This window comes from Rattus norvegicus, chromosome 2 (assembly GCF_036323735.1).
Source record: "Rattus norvegicus strain BN/NHsdMcwi chromosome 2, GRCr8, whole genome shotgun sequence".
In the NCBI taxonomy this organism is placed as follows: domain Eukaryota; kingdom Metazoa; phylum Chordata; class Mammalia; order Rodentia; family Muridae; genus Rattus; species Rattus norvegicus.
This window is the reverse complement of record NC_086020.1, coordinates 103,543,117-103,567,970: the sequence shown is the minus strand read 5'-3', so window position 1 is coordinate 103,567,970 and position 24,854 is coordinate 103,543,117. Positions and strand designations below refer to the sequence as shown.

The 24,854-nt window shown below is 40.6% G+C and overlaps 1 protein-coding gene across 2 annotated transcripts in view; it reads left to right on the top strand.

Annotated features, from left to right (window-relative positions):
* Armc1 (armadillo repeat containing 1) overlaps positions 1 to 24,854 on the top strand; it is a 44,023-nt gene that overhangs the window by 385 nt on the left and 18,784 nt on the right. The window contains exons 1-4 of one of the 2 annotated variants that reach the window (XM_039101979.2): positions 7,054 to 7,163; positions 9,723 to 9,783; positions 15,915 to 16,006; positions 21,684 to 21,873. In XM_039101979.2, the coding sequence (XP_038957907.1) occupies positions 15,957 to 16,006; positions 21,684 to 21,873 (240 nt within the window). In that variant the 5' untranslated portion in view covers positions 7,054 to 7,163; positions 9,723 to 9,783; positions 15,915 to 15,956. Of the gene's footprint in view, positions 1 to 6,942; positions 7,164 to 9,722; positions 9,784 to 15,914; positions 16,007 to 21,683; positions 21,874 to 24,854 lie in introns of those variants that run through there. The other variant, NM_001106425.2, reaches the window with a different exon arrangement.

Sequence of the window (24,854 nt, the reverse complement as noted above, 5' to 3'; positions counted from 1 at the left end):
GGAATGGCTGCTACTCTCTGCGCGCAGGCCTTCATTCAAGAGAAACCCGAGTCCACAGGTGGTGGGCATTTGTGCAGTTAGCGTCTCCTTTCGTGATTCTATCTCTCCAGCGCTTGTAATAGAAGTTTCCCACTGGGTTAGCAGTTCTGTGCTTGCATAGTACTTGCCAGACATTTTACTGTCTTGCATTCTTATTTTCTTTCACTCTGATATGCGCTCAAGACCTGAAAAAACTGAGGCTTGGAGACGGTAACTCAATTCCAGAAGAGTTAACAGTTAGTTAATCGCAAGGAGAAGCCAGATCGGGTCTCAGGGCAGATCTCTTAGTTCTCAGATGGTGGTGGTTGCTTTTCAACCTTATTTAATCACTAAGGATTTAGGCTAAGTGTGTACCCACCGCAGCTCTTAGCACGTGAGAACTAAATATTTTTATTAAGTGGTGATTCTAAGCTAAAAGAAGAGGAATACCTTTCTGACATCTGCCCAAACATAAAATGTCCCGCGTGTCTCTAACTCCGTGCTTCAAGGACTTCCTGCCTGATAACGGTATAGTCCTCATCTGGAAGCTGGTTGGACATCTCAGATTCCCAGACCTTGTTGTACCTACTGGGCTTGAACTTGCTTTTTATCCAGGTCTCTTAGGTGATCGCAGTGCTCCTTAAAGTTTGAATAGGGTTGTATTTGTCCACATAGAACCAAGGAAGAGAAAATAAGGGCCATGATCGTGTACGTCTTTAATCCCAGCATTTGGGAGGGATTGGCCAGCAGATCTCTCTTAGTTCCAGGCTCATCAAGGCTACATAGGTCAGCCAGAGCTAAGTAAGGAGAAATAAGAGTAAAGGCATACATTCTATGCACTGTGACCTCTAGTCAGCCTGAGATACAGAAAGACAAGAACAAAATTTTTATTTCACAGTTTTGTCATTTGTAAGAGTGATGGTTTCCTTTTCAGAAAATGAATGTGTCTCCTGAGAGTTTTAACTTAGCATTCCCAAATCTTAAAGTAGGTATCAGTATTAACAGTTTCAAACTTGTCTTGTAATCGTGTAATTGACATCAGGTGCTGGTTTTAGAAGTAAAAGCAAATTAAGACAAAGGGAATGCTAATTTACTGCTGACAGTCAGGTTAAAAGAACCTTGTGTTCTTTATTTATGTTTGCCACAGGCTAGTCCCCATATGTAAGCCCCCACCCCCAGTTTCTTATATTTGTCATGAAGACCTTCCAGTTAGTTTATTTTTGGAAGGAAGGGGTAGAGTTGCTACTGCTCCCAGGTTTTCCAGTTTATTCATTTGGTTACTTGATGATAAAGCTGAAACAAACTGCTGGATTCACGTATCCCAATTCTCAATAATTAAAGATAGTGTTTCGGAGAGTTTTAGTTTTCAGTGTTTTGATAATTTAAAAAATGTAATTTCTATGATTGTTTTGACTGCATATATGTCTGCACCATGTGAATGCCTGGTGACAGAAGAGGGCATCGGATCCCCTGGAACTGGAGTTAGAGTTGTAAGCTGCTTTCTGGGTGCTGGGAATTGGAGCCTGGTCTTCTGGAAGGTCAGCCAGTGTTTCTAACTGCCCAGCCATCTCTTTAGCCCTACTTCAGTGCTGTGTTCAGAGGTATTCATTTATATACCAGTGTAAAGTTTCAGGCTCTTATTTGCACCAGAAATTATTTGCTATGCATAGATCTTGGTCTAGCCTCTAAAAACACCTACTGATAATTTGGATAGGCCCAAGGAAATTGTACTGATTGATGCTGTGCAGCTTCATGCTTCTCGACATTAGTGCTTTTGATCGAAAATACAACTTACAAACAGACAAACAAGCACATTTGTGTTTGTGCTAATGCACTATTCATCACTGAAAGGAAAGGGTTTTTTAATTTGTTTTAATCTTCATTGTGGTTCTTTAGCTAGTATAAATGTGCCCAGGTCAGCATTTCAGGTTATTTAAAGTTATTTGTCCCTCTTTGTGCTGTGTGCACTTGTGTGTGTGCACACGCGCACACTTGTGTATGTATCTGTGTGTATGAATGCCTGTGGAAGTTTGAGGTCAGCTTTGAGTATCTTCCTCCATCTCTTTCTGAAACCTTATTTTTTTGGGGGAGGGTCCTTGCAGAACCTGGAGGAGCTAAGCTGGCTGATCTGCGAGTTCCAGAGCTCTACCTGCCTCTGTAGCCCCAGCACTGGAATTACCCGGTGTGCACCACTGTGCTTGGTTTTGTTGTTTTACACTGGCACTTGGGATTCAAATGCAGGTCCTTGTGCTTGCTCAGTCAGTACTGCCCACTCAGTCTTCTCCACAATGGTCAGTATGCATGTGTGCACATAGGGTGCATGTCTGTGCACATTTGTGGAGGCCAAGGGTCTACACTAGCATACAAAGTAATTGATTCTACGATGGCATCTTTATATACATACATACATACATATATGTCATTGTATATTAATTCCTTTCCTCCACTTATTTTGATGTCTGCTAAATTTGGAATAGAGAAAGTGTGGAGTAAACCCTGCAGTAATCACATATAACTATTTTTCCATCCTGTGAAGGAAAATTTTCTCTTAAAACAATCTAAGTTGATAGTGAACACAAAGCTACAAAGAATATTCAGTACATAAATTGCACTTCAGATTCCATTTTTAAAAAGATTAATTTTTAATTATGTGTATTTGCATACGTGCCCATGGAGGCCAGAAGAGGGTATCAGATACCCTGGAAATGGAGTTATGGATGGTTGTGAACAACAAACATGCCTGTTTAGAGCTGTACCTGGGTCTTCTGCAAGAGCAGTTTGTGCTTTTAACCACTCAGCCATCATTCATCTCCCAAGTTCTACCTTTTGAGTAAGGCAGTGGTAAACTCATCTGTCATCCTGTCACTCTAGAAAGCAGATAGAGAATGTGTCTGTCCTTGTCCCAGTGTCCCGCCTTGTGCCCCTCCTCCTGTTTTTCTCTTATTGTATGTGTATATGGCACTAGGGAATAAGGTTATGGCATTTCATCCCCAGGCCAGTTTCTATCTTCCTCACCCGAACACAACTCTCTTATAAAGTCATCTATTGTGACAGGCATGAGCATGTGCTCAGGTAATCTCAGTACTCGGGGAACTTTAGCAGGATGGTTGCTACAAGTTTGAGGCTACCTTAGGTTGTACAGTGAGACCTTGTCTCAAAAGATAAATAAATATTGATTATGTGAACTCAGCAATCTGCTAAAACATTGATTATTTGAAAAGTTCAGACTACATAGTCAAAAAGTGGTGTCTGTAACCTGATGCCATCAAGATATTAAAATAAAATGAACCTTTGACATTGAATAGCCTTGCTTTGAAGTTTTATGTAAAACCTGCAGTTTGGGCAAATCTGAGACCGCCTGCCTGCTTTTCTTACCTTGTTTAAAAGGTGTAGTTGCTGTGACATTTGACCACAACTCTCCTTGCTTTGGTTGTTGAGTTTCTGTCATTGCCTGATATTCCTGACTCTTCCCTGGGTAGACGCTAGTTTGAGTTCTTATGAGTAGGGTTTGAGGACTGGAAGTTTTAAGATATTTTGACTGCAGGCCATTTTAAAGGTACAGGAAAATTATATATAGCATTTAAGGGATAATCTCCATTGAGTAGTTATGGAAGGATGACAGATAAAAACAGACTGCTACAGCGTCAAAGCCTGGACACGGAAAAAACCACTCTTTTCTGTGTTGGGCCTTGTTGTGGTGAGTGTATGTTAGCATGCATTCATTTACTGTATGTAGGTTTATGTACATATTGGTGCTCATATGCCACCATGTGCCAAGGGTGGAGGTCAGAGACAAGTTGTGGGGTAGGTTCTCTTCTTCCCATGTTTGGGTTCCAAATATGGGACTTAGTCGTCAGGTTTGGCAGCAAGCGCTTTCACTGAGCCGTCTTACAGTGCGTGCTTTTTGCTTTTGCTTTTGACACTGGATCTCATATAGCAAAGACTGATCTAAAACTTACAATGTATCAATCAGGATGACTTTGAACCTCTCCCTACTTCCTCTCAACTTCAGAATTGTAGGTATTATAGGCATGTGCCACCATGCATAGTTGAGTGTCTGGTTCTTCCTCTACGTTTGTTGAGACTTGTGCCATTGACAGCCCAAAATATGTGGGGTAAGCTAATATTTATAAGCAAGGATATTCAGGTGCTGATGGAGGGCCCTGAATGACCACAAATCCTAAACCTGGTAGTCTCACACGTGTGTGCAATCCACTGTCTTTTCGTTTATCCTGACTTTTAGAATAGCAAAAGTAGCCATACTATTTTGATTTTAAATAGAGTTTTCTTTGAATTTGCTTGCAGATTAAAAATATTAATGTGTATTAGCTGGGTGGAAGTGGTGCATGCCTTTAATTCCAGCACAGAAGAGGAGAAGGCAGGCAGATCTCTTGAGTTCAAAGCCAGCCTGGTCTACAGAGCAAGTTCTAGTACAGCCAGGGTTGCACAGAGAAACTCTGCCTCAGAAAACAAGCAAAATAGTGTATTTTACATTTATTTATACCTAATTTTATTCTCAATATGGTATGAGTTAAAGACCACTACTGGTTTTAAAATTGCTATTTATTCTGACACTAATCATGCAACTGAAAACTACCTTTTGTTGAACATGTCCTATACAGTAGGCATAGACTGAGCTCTTTGTATTGCCATTTCATTGATACGTTATGCTCTTTTGTAGCTTGTGTTGTCAACTTCATTTTACAGATGTGAACACTGATTATCCTCTAAGGGATTTCTCTGAAATCCTAGCCACCTTAAAAAGATTTTATTTATATACATGTGTTTGTATGTCTGTGTCTGTGTATGCCACTGGTGCATAGGTACCTTTGTAAGCCAGAAGAGGCATTGGATGCCTGGAGCCAAGGTTACTGCTGTTGTGAGCTCACTGAGGTGGGTGCTGGGAATTCAGCTCCTCTTGAAGAGCAGGAAGCACTCTTAACTGTGCTGCCATCTCTCCAGGCCCTTAAAACAGTTCCTAAGTGACCAAACCTAGGTCTGGCCTGTCTGGGAGACTTCCTGCATTGGATGCATAAGGGATCTTTTGCATTACTGAGGATGGAGCCCAGGTCAGTGTTCCAGAGTACCTCTCTGAGTCAGGGTGGTGCCAGGCTGACTGAGCTTTCTGCCTCAGCCTCTGAAGTCCTGAGGTCACAGTCTATGCTCCTGCCTAGGAAATACTTATTATCACTCTTTCCTCCAGGAGGACACTGTTCTGCTCTTTATCTCTGTATATCTCTGTATGTGTTGAGTCCAGTGTAACTTTGTTATCTTTGCCAACAAAATAACTTTAGTAGTTTTTCTGGAGTTTTATGAACAGTTCTATCCATTTATGTTTGTTAACATCTGTATGTTCTTTAGCATGAGGAATATAATATAAAGTCTGACTAGTTTAAGTTACTGATTTTTAAGTTTTTGCATTTATGAAACTTATTTCTTAATGCTTGTTTCTTTGGCTTTTACATGTCTTCTTGTACATTATTAGATTTTCTCAAGTGCTCTGTTTTTTTGTTTTTGTTTTTTTTTGTTTTTTTTGTTTTTTTGTTTTTTTAAAGCAAAGACTTACAATGTAACCTAGTCCTTGAACTCATGAACTCATGATCCTCCTGCCTGTTGTTGAGATTATAGGTGTGACCTACAAAACCCAGATTTGCCAGTTACTTCTCTGGAGGAAAGATGTGCTGAATTTAAAAGGATGGGTTGGGAAGTAGAAAGAGAGCTGAGAGGCAGAAAACACTAATAAATAAGATTTCGTCCCAGGTCTATACTTAGTGCCCTGGTGACTTGGAACAAATATTTAACTTCTCTGTGACTGTTTCACTGTCTGTATCACCTCAGATTCTATTCCTGCTTCCTACTGCTCTTCTGTGAGGCACTAGGAGATGGCATAAACAGAGATGGCTTCATGGACTTATGTTCAGTTCATTTTCACCATGGTCTCCCAGCTTGCTTGGTTGAAGCACAGATTAGAGACACAGGGTAGACTCTTGGCTTCTTGCAGAGAATCCCTTTTTCATTGTTTCTTTCTCTCCTCTCTTTTTTCCTTCCCCGTGTTTGGAATTGGACTCAGAAACTAAGGTGTGCTAGGCAGTGCTCTACCACTTAGCTAGTTCCTTGGACACAGTTTTCATTTTGAGTTGGGGTCTTTCTTAATAAGTCACCCAGGTGGGCCTGAACTTGAGATTTCCTGCCTCCGTCTCCAAGGTAGCTTGCATTACAGGTGGGCCACAGTGCCTGGCAAGGGCCTGCTTTGGTGCTGTCCTTTTCCTTAGGAGATTGTCTTTTGTAGATAGTTTGCTGTGTGTCTCTCCCTACTCCCTCCCCCACAGATGAGTAAGAAAAGCCCAAGCTGTCAGCTCACTACTTTTCCTTGAGGCATTTGTTTTAGGCCTAGAAATGTTCTAGGAGGGAAAAGTCCTGGCAGTGTTACAGTTTGAAAGGGAGAGCAAAGGTTACAAGCTTGTACGTAAAGACCGTGTTTATTGGAACGTTAGTGTTAAAATATGTATTGCTAAAATGGGATTTATTGGAATATTGAGGATGGCATATGTTCTTTCGCATATATAAATAACTTGATTTCTTTCCTCAGCTTATGTTCATTTTATTTTTCACAAGCTTTCGAATTGCCAGTCCTTATTTTTGTGTGTGTGATTTAGATTCATCTGCTTCTTTCTAAAGTTATAATGTAGTTACTTAAAGGTACCATTGCTAGGCATAGCTGGTGCTTGCGTGTAATCCAAGCTTCTGAGAAGCAGAGGCAGGAGGATGAGGAATACATGGACAACATCAGCAGCATAGTGAGTCTGAGGCCATCTGGAGTATGGGACCTGTCTCAGTAAGTAAATAAATAGAAAAAATGGAATCCTAGTCGACCTTGGCAGACGAGAACTAATTATGTCAACCTGACTTCTACTCTCTTTACAGAATTTAAGAAGCTTTTATTCATGTGCATGTCATAGAAGATGAATTCATCCTCTTCTACTGTGAATGAAGAGCCTGATGCTCTGTCAGTAGTTAACCAGCTACGGGATTTAGCAGCAGATCCATTAAATAGAAGAGCCATCGTCCAGGACCAGGGATGTTTGCCTGGCCTCATTTTGTTTATGGACCATCCAAACCCCTCTGTCGTCCACTCAGCTTTGCTTGTAAGTTGCTTTTAATACTTTGCTTTGTTGTTTAACCATGCAAGTAAGAATTTTCAAAGACCTTTGATAACAGTCTGTATTGTGGCATGTAAAAGACAGGGAAACCATGGCATATATGTAGTTTGTTAACACAAATAACAACATGTTGATTTTGTTCTTTAATGTAAATGATAACTATAACACTTATATAGAATGTTCTGGCCCTTGGTATTTTCAGTTAACATGGTGATCTATTGTTAGTTTGGGTATTGGTTTTTTTTTTTTTTTGTTTTTGTTTTTGTTTTTTTCTTTTTTGACATGGATGTATTGCTGTGTTGGTTGGGCTGATCTTCCAGCTCTTAGGCACAAGTCATCTTTTGACTGCAGGCAGGCATACATACCTCATTACACCCAGCTTGTAACAATTTTCATCCCCCATACCCTCTGTGTGTGTAAAATGTATAGCGTGTGTGTGTGTAGTTGGAGCTCAAACCCAGGACTTTATATGTGTTTAGCAAGCCTTCTAATGTTCCCTAGGCCATCAATTAAGAGAATTCTTCAGTTCAGAAAGGCACTTTTTAGTACAAAGAGTTAAAATCAGGATGTCATGGATGTTAAGCGCCACCCCCACCCTCTACCCCAGGCCATACATGATTGCTTCATTATTCTTCCTCCAAAGCATGGTAGAAAAGCTTCTTCCCCTTCCTTGTGTCTTTTCCTCCTGGGACCAGGAAGTCCTGCCTGTCCCTTCTGCCCAGCAATTGTCCCTGGCCTTCTTATTGACAAATCAAGAACCAACTGGGGAACAGGACTTAACCTCAGAGCCTCCTCTTATAGATAGTTACCCTATGCATTTTATTTAAGAGATATATCAGTCAAATGTTAATTGCGGACCTGACTTATATCCTGGTTTAAGCGAATTCATCATAAGCAATTTTTAAGTGGCTGAAAGTGAATATACAGCATATGGTAAATGACATTAAGAATCTTATGATGGCTAGTTAGACTCAGCAGTTAAGAACTTAGACTACTCTTACAGAATATCTTAGTTTGTAGTATACAAGTATACATATAAGCAAATACCCATATATGCAAGAAAAACAATTTTAAAAAATATAAAGTCTTTTATGGACAACAAGTGACAGGTAAAAGTGCTTGCGGCCAAGCCTGATGACTTGAATTGATGTCTGGAACCCACATGTCAGAAGGAGAGAGCAAACAAACTTCCGCAAGTTGTCTCATGCTTCCATGCATTATGTTCTGATGCAGGGACATGCACGCAAAATAAATAATATAAAAGTCAAATTTAAAAAAATGTAATGTTTTCATGTGTGGTGTTAGTGTTCTCATGTATAGTGGTGAAAACTTTTAATACTGGCACCTAAAAAGGCAGAGGTAGGCATCTCTTGAGTTGCAGACCAGCATGGTCTGCATAGTGAGTTCTAGGGCAGTTAGGTGGATAGTGAGACTCTTTGTCAAAGCAAAGCAAAATGCCTTGCTGTTGTGTCATTAGTCATTAGACAATAAAAATGTGTTTATACTTGAAGGGAAGGTTGTTACTTTTTGAGAAAGTCATTTGGGTAGGATTTTGGTAAGATAATTAAAAGCTAATTTCTTCCTGGCACGGTGCCATACACCTTTAATCCCAGTATGTGGGAGAAAGCAGCTGGTGGACCTCTGAGTTCAAGGCCAGAGTAACTACATAGTTAGTTTCAAGCTGGCCAGGTATATACAGTGAGAACATCTCAAAATCATAAATAACAACAAAACCAAATTTCTGAGAGATGTAGTGAAATATTTAGTGAATATTTAGATCAGTTATGACAGGGGAGAGAGATGAAGTCAGACCATCGAGTGACTGATGCCAAATGATGGGCACATGAGGTCACCACACATGTTCTTTGCTCTGCGTGCTCCATGTCTGTATAAGAGGTGGGTCTGTGCTGCTAATCTTAGCACATAAAAGGTGGAGTAGGAGAGTCAGGGATTCAAGGCCAGCCTGGGTTACATGAGATAAGTCGTTTTGATCAAATAACAGGCAGAAACTGCACAAGGGAGGGAAGTTTTCTTATGACTTGTCTTTTCAGAGGGATTTAGTTTACGGGGAAGGCATGATAAGAGCAGCTCAGTTCATGAGTCCATGGAGGTGAGAACATGTGGTAGACTTCTGAAATCACAGTAAATGTGAAGCAGCTGAACAGTGGCTGGGGATGGGTCTACCTTTCCCCACAATTAATTTAGCCAGACCTTCCTAAAAGAATACAGTCTTCAAAATAGTGCTACAGGCTGGACCAACTCTTTTTTGTTTGTTTTATTTTGTTTTGGAAATAGAATCTCTTACTATATGAAACCTGTTCTGTTTCATCTTTCTTAGTTTGGAACTACAGGTATGGCGCCTTCACAGCTGGCCAGAGTAGGTAATTTTTTGAGGAGAGTTTTTTAAGTATAGAAATTAGGATAAGCTGTTTACTGTGGAGGAGGGTAAATTGCTCATCAATGTTGAGAACTGCTTAGTGCAGTAGTATTGGATTAATACAATCCTATGGCTGGATTATTAAACTACTTTTCTTCCCACTTCAGGCCTGCTATAGGCTCTGATGGCCTAATAGCTGGATTTATCCAGGGGTTGGTACTTGGCCAGGTAAGTTGGGCAGAATGGCTGTAAGGTACTTAGAATAGGTTCATGGCAGGAGTGGCTAAATGGTGAGATTATTATAGGCGGCAGTCTGAGGCGAAAGGGAGCTGGAACCAATGAAGCCTTGAGGCCAGTGGGCTGAAGTTCTAAACAGGATGACATGCATGTGTCATTTTAATCATTGCCCTTTCATAGCATATGTCAAAACTTTGTTTTAGTTCAGTGGTCACTCCCAGTTTGATAATATGCATTTTCAACTTACTTGTCCACTTTGACATGATCATATGCTTTATATGTGATGTGAGAATCACACAACAGCATGTTATATCTTAGTGTACCATATGAAGATCATTTGTCTTCACCTTAGGCATTGATATTAAATAGGAAAAGTGGTTCATGGCTTCCTTGTCACCATTAGCACCTGCTGTGTCATGTGTTCCCTTTCCTATCGCTGTGTTATTTTCATCATATATCATACCTCTCTGTGTTTCTATGGTATGTAAACATGCATACATACTGCTTTAAGCAGTTAGTGTTCTTTTAATCTTTGTGTGATACTCAGGATTGGACTGGAACCTCACACATACTAAGCAAGCACCTAGCTAAAGCATTTAGTTACCTTTAAAATATATTAAAATATGTAAAATATGGTGGGTTTTTTTGTTTGTTTTTGTCTGTGACAGACCCTCACTTGAGACCTGCCAGTCTCTGTCTTGCAGATGCTGGGATTACAGGCATGTGCTACCATACACAGTTTCAAATATGATGCTTCTTGAACCTTTAGAGGATTTGGGGGGAAGGGAGGAATGGGGATTGGAATGCTGTTGCCCAGTAGTTCAAGCTTGTCTCCAATTTTGGTTTCGTTTGGAGACAGGGTCTCATTTATCCCTAGCTGGCCTGGACCTTACTTTGTAGTCCAGGCTGGCTTAAACTTACGGTGTAAACCACACTTGCCTGAGTCTGTCTGCCTCAGCCTCAGCCTCAGCCTCAGCCTCAGCAGGCCGGCAGGTGTGCTGGGGATACAGGAGTAAGCCACCGCATCAGGCTGCCAACTCACGTGATTTCTGATAAGAAAAGTGGTGTACTTGTTTTGAGCATTTTTTATGCTTCTGTGTGTGTGCATGTATGAAGGTTGGAAAACAACTTGCAGTAGTCAGTTCTCTCCTTCTACCATGTGAGGCTAACCATGAAACTCAGGTTGTCAGGCTCTGTGGCAAGTGAATTTACACACTCCCATCTCAAGGGCCACTGTTAAGCTTCTTCGTTCTTTTCTATATTTTGTTTCTTTCTGTATAATGCCTTCTCTCTCTCTCTCTCTCTCTCTCTCTCTCTCTCTCTCTCTCTCATGCTTGTGTGTTTGTATGAGAGAGAGAGAGACAGACAGGGCTCATTTGTGAAGGTCAAAGGACAGTTTTCAAGAGTGAATTTTCTCTTCCTCCTCCCTCCTCCTGTATATTCTGGAGATTGACTTCAGGCCATCAGGTTTCCATGGCAAGCCCTTTAACCACTGTTAATGAGTAAATGCTATCCTGATAATTTTTTTTGTGACTTTATCTGTGACGATATTACTGTTTTTCAGGAGATGATTAATATGTGTGTTACAAATTTGGATGTATTTTGTTTTTACTGTTTTACTTGGAATTTGTTGAATTCCTTGGGTCTGTGGGTTTAAATCTCCATGTTTTTCTCCATGTTCAAATTGCCATCCATTTTTTTGAAGGTTTTTATTTTTAATTTTTAGTGAAAGTCTTTCCCCTTCCCAATGCCTACATCCACATATGTTAGCATATGCTGTCCTGTAGGCACTGATCCTTTATGCCCGTTTATTTCATCTCTTTTCTTAGGTTTTGCACTTTACTTTGGCTGGTTCTGATGCTACATTTTAAAGTGCACTGCTCTATTTGTAATCTCTAAACTGTTTCATGTTGAATGTTCGTCCTGTAGAAGCCCTTGCCACCTTAATGTCTCTGCCTGGTGTTTTTCATTCTCATCCTCAGACATGGAGTGGAGAATCTCTCTTTTGATGCCTTTCTACTTTATAATCTCTAGTTTGCCTTTTGATTACTTTGTGCCTCCCTATTCTGGATGTAGTTATTTTTACCTGCACTTTTTTCTAATCTGATGATTTTCTAATTATGCCAGGCATTAAAATCTTTTAATTGTGGGTTTTTGAAATTGTTTTAAATATTCCTATAAAATACTCTTGAACTGTGTTTACTGTTGGATTTAGGATAACTTGGGGCCAGTTTGATTTTTGAGACTACTTTAGGATTTGTTAGACTGTATGCAATTTATGACACCTCCACTGCCTAGGTGAAAACATCCCAGCACTGTCCCCAGTGCCTTATGTGTGGGGAGGTCTTTGTTGTTCTGGCAAATGTCATCCTAAACTGCCCACAGCCCAGGCTGAGTTCAGGGTTTGTTGTTTTACTTTCTGGTGAGGTTATTCCCTCATCATGTGGCTTTGTATGCTTCAAAATGCACATTAGTACTCAAACAGGAATCTCTTCCCTTCTGGAGGTCTCTGGAATTCTTGCTGTGGAAGCTGTAGTGTATCACAGTACACCCTTTATTCCAACATCTTTACCTGCAGATGTTCATTGCAATGAGTCATTGGTCTGGTTTGAAGCCTCTGGCGTGTGGTCAGCACTGGAACCTCACTGGGACTCCCCTTGGATAGTCAGTTGTTGCCCTCTGTCATGGAGATCTTGCACCTTTGCCTCTCTGCCTTTATGCGCTCCAGCAATTCATAGATGAATCGATGTGGATGGAATAGCTCAACTCAAAGCCCTGGATCAGGGCTTGGGTGGTGACTCTGTAGGTCAGCCTAGCAACTCTCCGCCATGTACCCACTCCACCAGATCAGCTAGCCAGCACTGTCCTGTCTAGCTGACCCAACGGCCAAGGCCAACTCCCCCTCTCATGCTCTCAGGGCCAGCTCATCTGATCCCCTGCTAATAGGATCAGCTCTACTGTACTCCCAGGGACAGGTACAAGACCTGCTCTCCCGTACTCATGACCTCCACAGTGAGGAGGGGGGTGAGGAGCCAGCTCTCTTGTTCTCACATCCTCAGAGCCAGCCTACCTGTGTGCCCCTATTACCAGTGCCAGCTCTACTGTGCTGCTACCCAGGTGAGGTGTGGGGCCAGCTCTCCTGAGTGCCTCAGCCAGTGAGGAACTGGGCCAGTTCTGCTCAGCCCTTGAATATCAGCATGGTCATGGGGAGCAGTCAGACCAGAGACATCCACATGGCCTTTGGTAGTATCATGGGCCACAGATATTAACAGACACTTGTTGCTGTCTGGCTGTAGACCCAGATTTAACCCTCAGTGGTAGCAGGGACCAGGACTTGCCTTGCCCCGGTTCCATCTTTCTCTACAGTGCTCAAAGCATTCCACTTCTCTTTCTCTCATCTCTCTACCACAGACTTGAACATCATAGTGTCTACCACAGACTTGGATATCATAGTGGCATCTCAGTGGGTGGGCCATGTAGCATTTTTTATTTGAAAGGCAAAGGCCCAATGGAAGTGATTTGAAAGGCAAAGGCCCAATGGAAATATGAATGCTAAGTAGGCTGAGATAGCTGTGGATGATGATGATGAAGTCTGGGGATGACAGCAATGTTTAGATGTAGAGGGACACATCCAAACAACCTCAGAGGGAAATAGTGACAAAAACGTGCTAATTGTGAGAGAAAAAGGACTTGAAAAAGACCCTAACTCAGAGATGCGGCCATCAGTTCATCTTGTAATTTTCTTTTTATTTATTTTGATGTTTTGAGATAGGGTTTCTTGTAGCCCAGGGGACACTGAGACTTAATTATGCAGTCAGGGCTAACCTTTGACTCACAGCAAACTCTCCTACCTCAGCCTCCTTCATGGTGAGATTGCAGGCACTGCCATTTGCCTTTGTTGTTGTTGTTGCTTTGTTTTCTACTTAAAAATACATTTGAAAGGTGTAATAAAAACAGGACTCAGTTTATTTGTAAAGCTCACTGTATGCTTTGTCCCCAACAATTTAAGTAATGAGCAAAAACATCTAGGGAGATGATGGCTATTGGAACTACTCTTTGTTGTTATTGAGGAATATTTTTATTAACATGACCAAACCTACAGTTCCTCATGTCCTCACCTGTCTTCCCTTTTCTCCACTCTCCTTGATCCCCTTTCCATCTGGTCTGCTTCAGGAATACATGTGTTGTCTTTATATGGGAGCCAATTACTGTGCCCTGAATTATACCAATTTCTATATGTGATGCCAAAGGGAACACTGAGGTACTTTAACAAGCTTTGGAAGTTCTAATTGTGTATCCATAGACGTATAGGGGGCTGGGTCTATGTCTGATGGTTGACATATCACCAGAAGACATCGTTTACCTGGAGTCTCTGTAGAAGATGGGTTTTTCCTTTGATGAATATGAAGGTTCCTTCCTTATCTTTTCTAATAACTTTTGCTTGAAAGTCCATTTTATTCTATATTAGAATGGCTACTCTGGCTTGTTTCTTGGGACCATTTGCTTGGCAAATTTTTTCCAGCCTTTTACTCTGAGGTAGTGTCTGTTTTTGTCACTGAGGTGTGTTTCCTGTATGTAGCAAAATGCTGGGTCTGGTTTACGTACCCAGTCTGTTAGTCTATGTCTTTTTATTGGGGAATTGAGTCCATTGATGTTAAGAGATATTAAGGAATAGTGATTGTTGCTTCCTGTTATTTTTGTTGTTGGAGGTGGAATTACATTTGTGTGGCTATCTTCTTTTAGACTTGATGAAAGATTACTTTCTTGCTTTTTCTAGGGTATAGTTTCCCTCCTTATGTTGGAGTTTTCCTTATATTATTCTCTGTAGTGCTGGATTTGTGTAAAGATATTGTGTAAATTTGGTTTTGTCATGGAATATCTTGGTTTCTCCATCTATGTGAATTGAAAGTTTTGCTGGGTATGGTAGCCTAGGCTGGCATTTGTGTTCTCTTAGGGTCTGTATGCCATCTGCCCAGGATCTTCTGGCTTTCTTAGTCTCTGGTAAGAATTCTGGTGTAATTCTGATAGGTCTGCCTTTATATGTCACTTGATCTTTTTTTCTTACTGCTTTTAATATTCTTTCTTTGTTTTGTGCATTTGGTATTTTGATTATTATGTGACAGAAGGAGTTTCTTTTGTAGTTCAGTCTTTTCAGAGTTCTGTCGGCTTTTTGTATGTTCATGGGCATCTCTTTCTTTAGGTTAGGGAAGTTTTCTTCTATAATTTTGTTGAAGATATTTACTGGCTCTTCTGAATCTTCTCTCTCTTCTATACCTATTACCCTTAGGCTTGGTCTTCTCATTGTGTTCCGGATTTCCTAGATGTTTGGGGTTAGGAGCTTTTTGCATTTGCATTTTCTTGGACTGTTGTGTCATTGTTTTCTATGGTATTTTCTGCCCCTGAGATTCTCTCTTCTATCTCTTGTATTCTGTTGGTGATGCTTGCAAAATATGACTCTTGATCTCTTTCCTAGGTTTTCTATCTCTAGGGTTTATCTCTCTTTGTGACTTCTTTATTGTTTCTATTTCCATTTTTAGATCCTGGATGGTTTTGTTTAATTCCTTCACCTGTTAGGTTGTGTTTTTCTGTAATTCTTTAAGGGATTTTTGTGTTTCTTCTTTAAGGATCTTCTACCTGTTTACCTGTGTTGTCCTGTATTTCTTGAAGATAGTTATTTATGTCCTTCTAAAAGTTCTCTATTATCATGATGAGATGTGATTTTTAAATCCAAAACTTGCTTTTCTGTTGTGTTGGAGTATCCAGGACTTGCTGTAGTGGGAAAAGTGGATTCTGATGATGCCAAGGAGCCTTGGTGGAATTACTTTTTGAGGTTAATAAATGGAGTATAGTTCCTTATGACCTTGTCAAGATGAAATGATGAAGAACATGAAACAGCATAATTTTGATCTTGCAGATAAGGTCAGAATGTTCATTTCATAGTGCACATTCAGTTTTCACAGCTACTAGGAGGTCTCTTTGAATGTCACAGTTAAAGGAGAATTAAAAATCAGTTGGTGCTAAAAATAAAAACACTTATTTTCTTCGTGCTTTTGCAGTAAGTTATAGGTGACATTTATTTTGAGCAGTTTCGATGTGTGAATTGACTCTTGTTTTGCTTGCAGGCGCTCCGATACTTGGCTGAATGTCGTGCGAACAGAGAAAAGATGAAGGGAGAACTGGGGATGATGCTGAGCTTGCAGAACGTCATCCAGAAGTAAGTACTGCAGGCAGACAGTCAGTCAGTACTGCAGGCAGACAGTCAGTCAGTACTGCAGGCAGACAGTCAGTTAGTACTGCAGGCGGACAGTCAGTTAGTACTGCAGGCGGACAGTCAGATAGTACTGCAGGCGGACAGTCAGTCAGTACTGCAGGCAGACAGTCAGTACTGCAGGCAGACAGTCAGTTAGTACTGCAGACAGTCAGTTAGTACTGCAGTCAGTCAGTACTGCAGGCGGACAGTCAGTTAGTACTGCAGGCGGACAGTCAGTTAGTACTGCAGGCAGACAGTCAGTTAGTACTGCAGGCAGTCAGTTAGTTAGTACTGCAGACAGTCAGTTAGTACTGCAGACAGTCAGTTAGTACTGCAGTCAGTCAGTACTGCAGGCGGACAGTCAGTTAGTACTGCAGGCGGACAGTCAGTTAGTACTGCAGGCAGACAGTCAGTTAGTACTGCAGGCAGTCAGTTAGTTAGTACTGCAGACAGTCAGTTAGTACTGCAGTCAGTCAGTACTGCAGGCGGACAGTCAGTTAGTACTGCAGACAGTCAGTCAGTACTGCAGGCAGGCAGTCAGTGGTGCCCTCGGAGGTCCCAGAGATACGGTCTGTGCAACTGAACCGAGACTCAAATTTCACTTTCTTTTTTAAGCTTCAAGTACTATTTAGAAAATTTACCTCTAACAGAAGATAGGCTTCTGTAGGTTTTATGCCCAAATGTTTTTTGCTAATGAATATTAGTTTTCTGTGTCGCTCTTGCTGTCCTGAAACTAGCTCTACAGATCAGCCTGGCCTCGAATGCACAAATCTGTCGGCCCTGCCTCCTGAGAGCTAGTATTAAAAGTATGTGCCACCATGCCTACCTGTTTTTGTTTTTTATTGATAAATGTGGGTATTTACAGTTCTTATAAATGTTTATATTTTAAGATATAAACATTTCTGGGATATTAATAAATATTTCAAAATTCATTTGCTTCTCTCTCCTCTGAGTTTTAGAGTTAACACTAGGATATCTATAACTGATGTGACAGAAATAGGGAGACAGGATCTTGTTCAGATTTGAAGACAGATGATTATCCATGGATTTTAGTATCTGTCAAACATTCCTTCCCATTGTACTTTCTAGGTCAATAACTGCTGTTTGTGAGTTTATGCTTTAAAGATTTAAAATTCACTTATTTCCTGTTAGCTAAAAAAGGAGATCAAGAAAGCACTCACTTGTAGGTCATTGTCTAAAAATTAAAAAAAAATAATGTATATGTGTGTGTGTGTGTGTGTGTGTGTGTGTGTGTGTGTCCATGTTTGTGTCTGTCTGTCTGTGTTTATGTAAGAAAAAGTCCTACACTGAATGAAATTTTATAAAATAAACGAGTTGCTTTGGTAGCAGACAGCTAGTCATAGTAGGGGATCTGCAGGGGATAGTGTGGTACCCTGTCCCTGTTATTACATTATCTTAGCTTTACTCAAAAGACCCTTCGTCAGGGTCATGGAAATTGAAAATTTCTTTTGGTGAGATTATCAATGAGTCTGATTGAAAGCTCATAGAAACTTAGAGCCATTTGACTTGATAAATATAATTGTATATATCTTTATATTTCAAATTAGTGGCATGTGTGTTCCTTAAACAGACATAGTTATTGAAATTCAAAGTAAGCGGTACAAAAAAGATGTGGTAAATTAGATTTAAAACTAGTGTTGAAGCCCTGTGGTGATGGCACACACCTTTACTCTAAGCACTCCGGAGGCAGAGAGAGAAAGAGCTAGGTGTGATTACTATTCATACCAGAAATATCAGCACACAAGAGGCTGCGTCAGAAGGATGCCAGGAGTTAGAAATCAGCTTGGGCTATAGAGATTGCTTCTAAAAACAGGAGATGACTCAGTGGTTCAGAGCACCTGGCTTCTCTTCGTGAGGACCCAGCCTTTCTTCTCTCACTCATGTGGTCACTCATAACTATCCAAAATGCCAGTTGTAGGGGATCTGGACCCCTATTTTGGCTTCTGTGGGCACTGCATGCATGTAGTGCACAGGCATACGTACAGGCAAAATACCCATAAGCATGAAAAAACTCCCAAAACATTAAAAAACCGGAATAATGTTGAAAAATTAAAATATACTTTGTATTTGAACTTAAAAAATTTAAAGTAAATTTAGGTTACATACATTTAACCTGTAAAGTTAATTTCTTACCCTTGTTGGCTCAAGATATGGTAAAGAGTATGTATATGGAAAAGATAAGCTGGTAGAGTGACTGACCACTGCGAGTTTACTAAGAGAAATTGAAGACATTATCTTGGTAGATCATCAAGGAAGAAGATCTGCGATAAAATTAGAAATGTTGTACATTAATGTCTTAGGCATAAAGGAGAGTAGAACTGGGTTGGGCATACTCTAGTACACATTCAACAAGAAAGGAAGCAAATGAATACAGTCTCTGATTTCAGTATAGACCCGACAGCCATCCCAGTGGGCAGTTGTAAACAAAAATGTCTTTTAGAGCAGTCTTACACTGAACAGAAATGACAGCTCTTACCTGGGGCAGCTTGGGAAGAGCATTCCCTGCCCTTGGGTTTGTGATGGTTCTAAAGCTGCTATACTTGCTGTTACAACTGTAGAAGAAGAACAAGTCCTTTATTTATCTAATTTATGTCCATCTGTCCGTCCATCCATCCATCCATCCATCCATCTTACATGGATCTGTGCCTGGTTGTAGAAGTCAGAGGACAGCTTGAGTAAGCACCTTTTACTGCTGAACCACCTCACTGGCCTGTAATGCTCTGTGTGTGTGTGTGTGTGTGTGTGTGTGTGTGTGTGTGTGTGTGTGTGTGTGTGTGTGTCTGTGTCTGTCTGTCTGTGTGTCTGTGTGTCTGTGTGTCTGTCTTGTCTGTTTCTGACTGTGTTCGTGTGTGTCTTTCTTTATCTGTGTGTGTGTTCAAAACATTATTTTAGAGGACAGAAGATTAATTAGGCCCAGAGACATATACTTAGTGTATCTGTATGGCTTCTGAAATTATTTTTTTCTTTTGTTTGAATAAAGTATATATTTTTAGAACAGTATGGTGATTCCTTGCTCCACTACTAGTATACATACCCATTCTAATTTGGTCCCAGAGCCCTTTTAATAGTAAAGATAATAAGATTTGATAAATAGATAAGACGGAAAGACATTACAGTTAATTTGACATCTGTAGATCTCAGTATTTGAAGGTTCCCTTTCAAACTTCTCATGTGTTGTTTTGTTTTTGTTTTGTTTTTTAGCTGCCCTCCAAGCTTGTGAAAAGTCACCTCTGTTCCATAAAATAAGCATTTGAAGCATTTGTATTTGAATGGTGTATTAATATAGATAGTCTAGTTAACCTAGTTAGTCTGTTTGCTTAGTGTTAGAATTACAGGCAGACTATCCTGCTAACTCGCATTTCCGTGGGTGCTGGAGGTCCAAACTCCATTTCTCACTCTTGCATGGCGCATACTTTCCCTGCTGAGCTCTTTCCTGGCCCTGCTAATGGCGTTGTTTATATGCTGGTCAGCAGTTTCCATCTCATTGGATTGTTTTCAAACATTGAAAAATACCTGTACTGCAGCTCTCTGCCTCTGCAGTTCAACTTTAAAAATAGCATAAGCTACCTGAATCCATAAAAGAAAAATGTTTTGAACAAAAATTGGTGGTTCAAAGAAATGTGGTAACTTGCTCTTGTTACTTGGTTTCCTAGTTAATGATTTCAATTAAATGTAGTTCTGAGCCATGCTAGGATAGATTGTGGATCTCAATCATGTTTTAAATGAAACTAGGAGATTATTACAGCCTAGCCAGGCCTGGTGGCTTATTATAAGTGTCTTTGTTAGGGGTTGTATTGTTATAAAGAGACACCATGACCATAGCAGCTCTTACAAAGAAAGCATTTAATTTGTACTAGCTTCCAGTTCACAGGTTAGGCCAGTGATCACTGTGGCAAGCATGGCAATGCACAGGTAGACATGGTGCTGGAGCAGTAGCTGAGGGTTCTAAATCGGGATCAGAAGGCAGCAAGTAGGGGGTGGGGGGAGAGACAGACAGACAGAGAGAGAGAGATAGACAGACATGGGCCTGGCTTGAGCACTCTATACCTCAAAACCCACCCACCAGTGACAAACTTTCACCAACAAGGCCACACTTCCTAATTGTGCCACTCCCTATGAGTCTGTGTCGGCCATTTTCATTCCAACCACCAGAATGAGGTACAGAAAGTTAGCCTGGACTGTGTAAAAAGTTGAAGGGAGATCTTACAGACTAAATGCTTTCCCTACATTATTGATGATTTTTTTTAATCACAGTATTTTTTTTTATTAGATATATTTCTTTACTTACATTTCAAATTATTTTTCCTTCCGGTTTCCTGTCCATAAGCCCATCCCCTCCCCCTCTCCCATACAGGTGTTCCCCCATCCATCCCCCTTACCCACCCCCAGCATTCCCCAGCACTGGGGGTCCAACCTTGGCAGGACCAAGGGCTTCCCCTTCCACTGGGGAATAGCCCCAACAAGGCTATTCTCTGCTACATATGCAGTTGGATCCCTGGGTCAGTCCATGTATAGTATTTCCGTAGTGGTTTAGTCCCTGAAAGCTGTGGTTGGTTGGCATTGTTGTTCTTAAGGGGTTGCAAGTTTCTTCAGTTCTTTCAATCCTTCCTCTAATTCCCCCAAAGGGGGTCCTGTTCTCAGTTCACTGGTTTGCTGCTAGCATTGACCTCTGCATTGGACAAGCTCTGGAAGTGTCTCTCAGGAGAAATCTGTATCTGGTACCTTTCAGCATGCACTTTTTAGCTTCATCAATCTTACCTAGTTTTGGTGGCTGTATATATATGGACCACATGTGGGGCAGGCTCTGAATGGCTATTCCTTCAGTTGCTGCTCTAAACTTTGCTTCTATATCCCCTCCTATGGATATTTTTTTCCTCTTTTAAGAAGGAGTGGACCTGCCAGGTGGATTCAGGACACACAGAGGCAGAAGTCCTTTGAGTCAGGGCACTTCCTGTTTCTGGCTCTGCCCAGAAGTGAACTGATACCATCCCACAGTTCCCTGCACCCAAATCCCATGGGGAAGAGAGCTGAACACCCAGAAGTGCAGATGTCCTGAGACCGCAAGACAGACCACCACTTCTGTACACCTCTGCCCACATCTCTGGTACAAGGGAAATTATTGGTGGTTCTTATTCTTTCCTTTTCATTCACTGAATGAGAATCTTATATTAAAAGACTGATCTCAAACTTGTGTTGCCAAGGAAGACCTTGAATTTCCTGCCTTCTTCCTGCGTGTGTTAATATAGGAGGATGTCTCTGTACTCTGTTTATGTGATGCTGCTAGAAATTGAACATAGAGCTTTATACATCTTAGCCCAGCACTCTGCCTTCTGAACCACACCACCATTTTTTTTTTTTTTTTTTTTTTTTTTGGTTCTTTTTTTTCGGAGCTGGGGACCGAACCCAGGGCCTTGCGCTTCCTAGGCAAGCGCTCTACCACTGAGCTAAATCCCCAACCCCTACACCACCATTTTTACATTACAGTTATTCTAAGACTCATTTGTGTTTCTTCTTAATTGAACAAGGTATCAGGCTGAAGGAAACAAAACTCATCAAAATTGAGAAGTAAAATTATAACACCAATAAAAGTGACTTAATATTTATGATTTTTTTTTTCAAGGACTACAACTCCAGGAGAAACAAAACTTCTGGCCTCAGAAATCTATGACATTCTTCAATCCTCCAATATGGCTGATGGTGATAGTTTTAATGAAATTAATTCACGTAGAAGGAAAGCTCAGTTTTTTCTGGGGACTACAAACAAACGTGCCAAAACAGTAGTTTTGCACATAGACGGTCTCGACGATACGGTAAGACTTAGAGATGTGGATAATAAGATAACAGTGAAAATTGTATCACCAAACATGTTCTTTGTAGTCACTTGCTAACATTTTCTAAGAAAAAATTGCAATATTAATATACTTAAGACAAAAAGGTCGTCTTATGGTAAAGATACTGGCCAATCAGCATGCATAGCAGTTTTAAATGTAATAGTAGAACTTAAAGAATTTGTAATAAAACACCTAAACTGACATAAATGCAAGACTTGTAAATAGGTCTAATTAGAGCTGTGCATGACTTATGTAGATGAGTTATAACTTACTAATGTCAGAAGGAAAACAGGACAGTATTATTAGGTCCTGTAGGTATTAAAAGGCTCGCTGGCTAGGATAACTTTTGAGGGGCTCATCTGATTACAGCATGGACCTGTGCATCACTTTGTATGTATTCCATCCAATGGCATGCAGTACTGCTTTGCTCTGTTTCTTAGTCTTGGCTCTTAAAAACCTGCAGAGAGCCTGTGTGTTATAAGTCTTTTTTAAAGCACAGTGTCAGCATCCTCTTCGGTATATACCTAGTGGCATTGCTCAGCCATATGGTAATTATAAGCTTAATTTCTTTAATATCTATGGTATGATGAACTATCATATTGTTCACAGTGGCTGCACAATATTCTATTTCAACTAGCATTGTATGAGGGGCATAGTGTCTCCACATCCTCTGGTGGGTTTTGAGGGTTAATGGTTTTGATCTATAGTCTCCTGAAACTAATGATGTGGAGCAACATTTTAGACTTGTGTTGGTCATTGCTTTAGTGGTTAAATTGGGGTTTATTATGTATACTTTTACTTCAGATTTATATTTGAAAGGAATATTCATTTCCTCTTTGTTCTTTGTCCAGTTTTAAATTTTATTGCTCAGCATTGACTGTGTATATTCTTAACCACTGAGCCATCTCTCTAGCTCCCCTTTTGTACATTTTATTGAAATCATCAATGACACCATTTGGCCGTGGGCTTTGCTTTGTGGACAGTTTTTTTCACCACTAATTGAATTTCTTTATGTGCTTTATTAGATCTAGTTATCTTTTTTCCCCTTTCTTTTTCATTTTTTTCTAGTAAGCTTTGGTTATTTATGTCTTTGTAATAATTTTACATTTTGTTGAGGTTGTATAATATTGGCAGTTATTCACAGTCTTTATATAGGCTGAGTGCCCTTGAACTAAAAATTCAAGTTTTGAAATGCTTCAAGATCCAAACCTTATTTTTTAAATATCAATATGATGCTCAAAAAGGTTTGGAGAATAACATTTTATTTCAGATTAATAAGTTTTCTCTGCCCATGTAATAAGCCAATCCAGGCCAAATTACAGATATAAAAGCAGCTCTTGGCAGGTTCACTGAAAATGGGGCCAGAAAAGTCACCATGTAGACAGAGACAGAGGGACAGGCAGAGAGAGAAAGAGCAAAGAGGAGCACATGGATGGAGAGAGGGAGGAAGAGAGAGACAGAAAGAATGAGACGGGAGGGAGAAGGAGATTGAGAGGTCCATGGATCTGGGTTGACAGGAGTGCCCTTTTTGTGCACAGCACACACCTGGTGCAAGCAGGTAATGATGTAAGCAGTCGCTAGGGCCCTCAGAACAGTCCAGTGGAAGAGCCTGGAATTAACAGGGTAAGTGCTAGGGGTCCCTAGTTTGAAGTTGAACACAGATTTTTAAACTATTTTATGTGTGTGAATGTTTTGCCTGCATATGTGTATATGTACTAGAGGCTGGCACTGGATCCCTGAAACTAGAGTTATGAATGTTTTGAGCTACCGTGTAGATGGGATCTTCTGCAAGAAAACAGTTTCTCTAATCTGCTGAAACATATTTCTAGCTTAAGAATTAATGATTTTTGAATTTGAGATGTTCAACTAGTGAAGTTTACACAAAAGTGTAAAACCTAGAAAAAACTCCCAGATCCAAAACACTTTGATCCCAAGACCAGACAAAGGATACTTAACCTTTAATAACTTTTTATTTCTGTAAGGTTGGCAGTAATATTTCTTCTTTATTCCTGAGTTTAGTGATTGACTTTTCTTGGAAGTTAAAGGTTTATCAGTTTCATTGACGTTTTCAAAGACCCAGATGTTCTATTACATTTTAATTTGGGGGGTGGGTGGGTGGGGTGCTCATGTGAAGGTGAACAGAAGCTGCTTTCTTCCTTCGGGGGATCAAGCTCAGGTTGTCAGACTTGGTAGCAGGCGCTCTTGCTCATTATTGGTTCTGTGGTTTTGTGTTTTTTGGTTTTGTTTGTTTGTTTTGCTTGTTTTGAGATCTGCTCTCACTTTTTACCCCAAGTTGACCTTCAACTCAGATAGTTCTATCTCAGCCTCAGGAACACTGTGTGCCCTAATTATAGGAATATGCTGCTATGCTGGGACTGAGAACCAGCTTTTTAAAAGAACATCAAGGTTTTATTGAGAAATAAAGTAATAGTTCTTAGCAGCAGTGAGTAGTCCCCCACATGCTCCAAGAACCTTTTGATAAAGATTTTTCTCATTTAAGATTTTTTTCATGCTCTCAATCTGTTATTCCTTCTAGTGCTTCAAAGCAACTATATTTTCCCCTTTCTCCCATCCCCCTCCACTTCTTCCCTCCCCCATCCTCCTTCCTCCTTCCCCCTCCACTTTTCAGTCTCCTTCCCCTTCTACTTCTTCTCATCCCCTCCCCCCTCTACTATCTTCCATCCCCTTCCCCCTCCACTTCTTCCCAACCTCCTTCCCCCTCCACTATCTCCCCTTCCCCTTTCCCCTCCACTATCTCCCATCCCCTTCCCCCTCTACTTTCTCCCAACTCCTTTCCCCCTCCACTTTCTCCCAACCCTCTTCCCCCTCCACCTTCTCTGTTTCCCTTTCCCCTCCACTTTCTCCCTTTCCCCTTCCTCTTCTACTTTCTTACCTGTCTTTTACCTTCCTTTCCCCTCTTCCCTCCCAACAGGTTCTTAGGTCTTCTTCTAGCTATATCC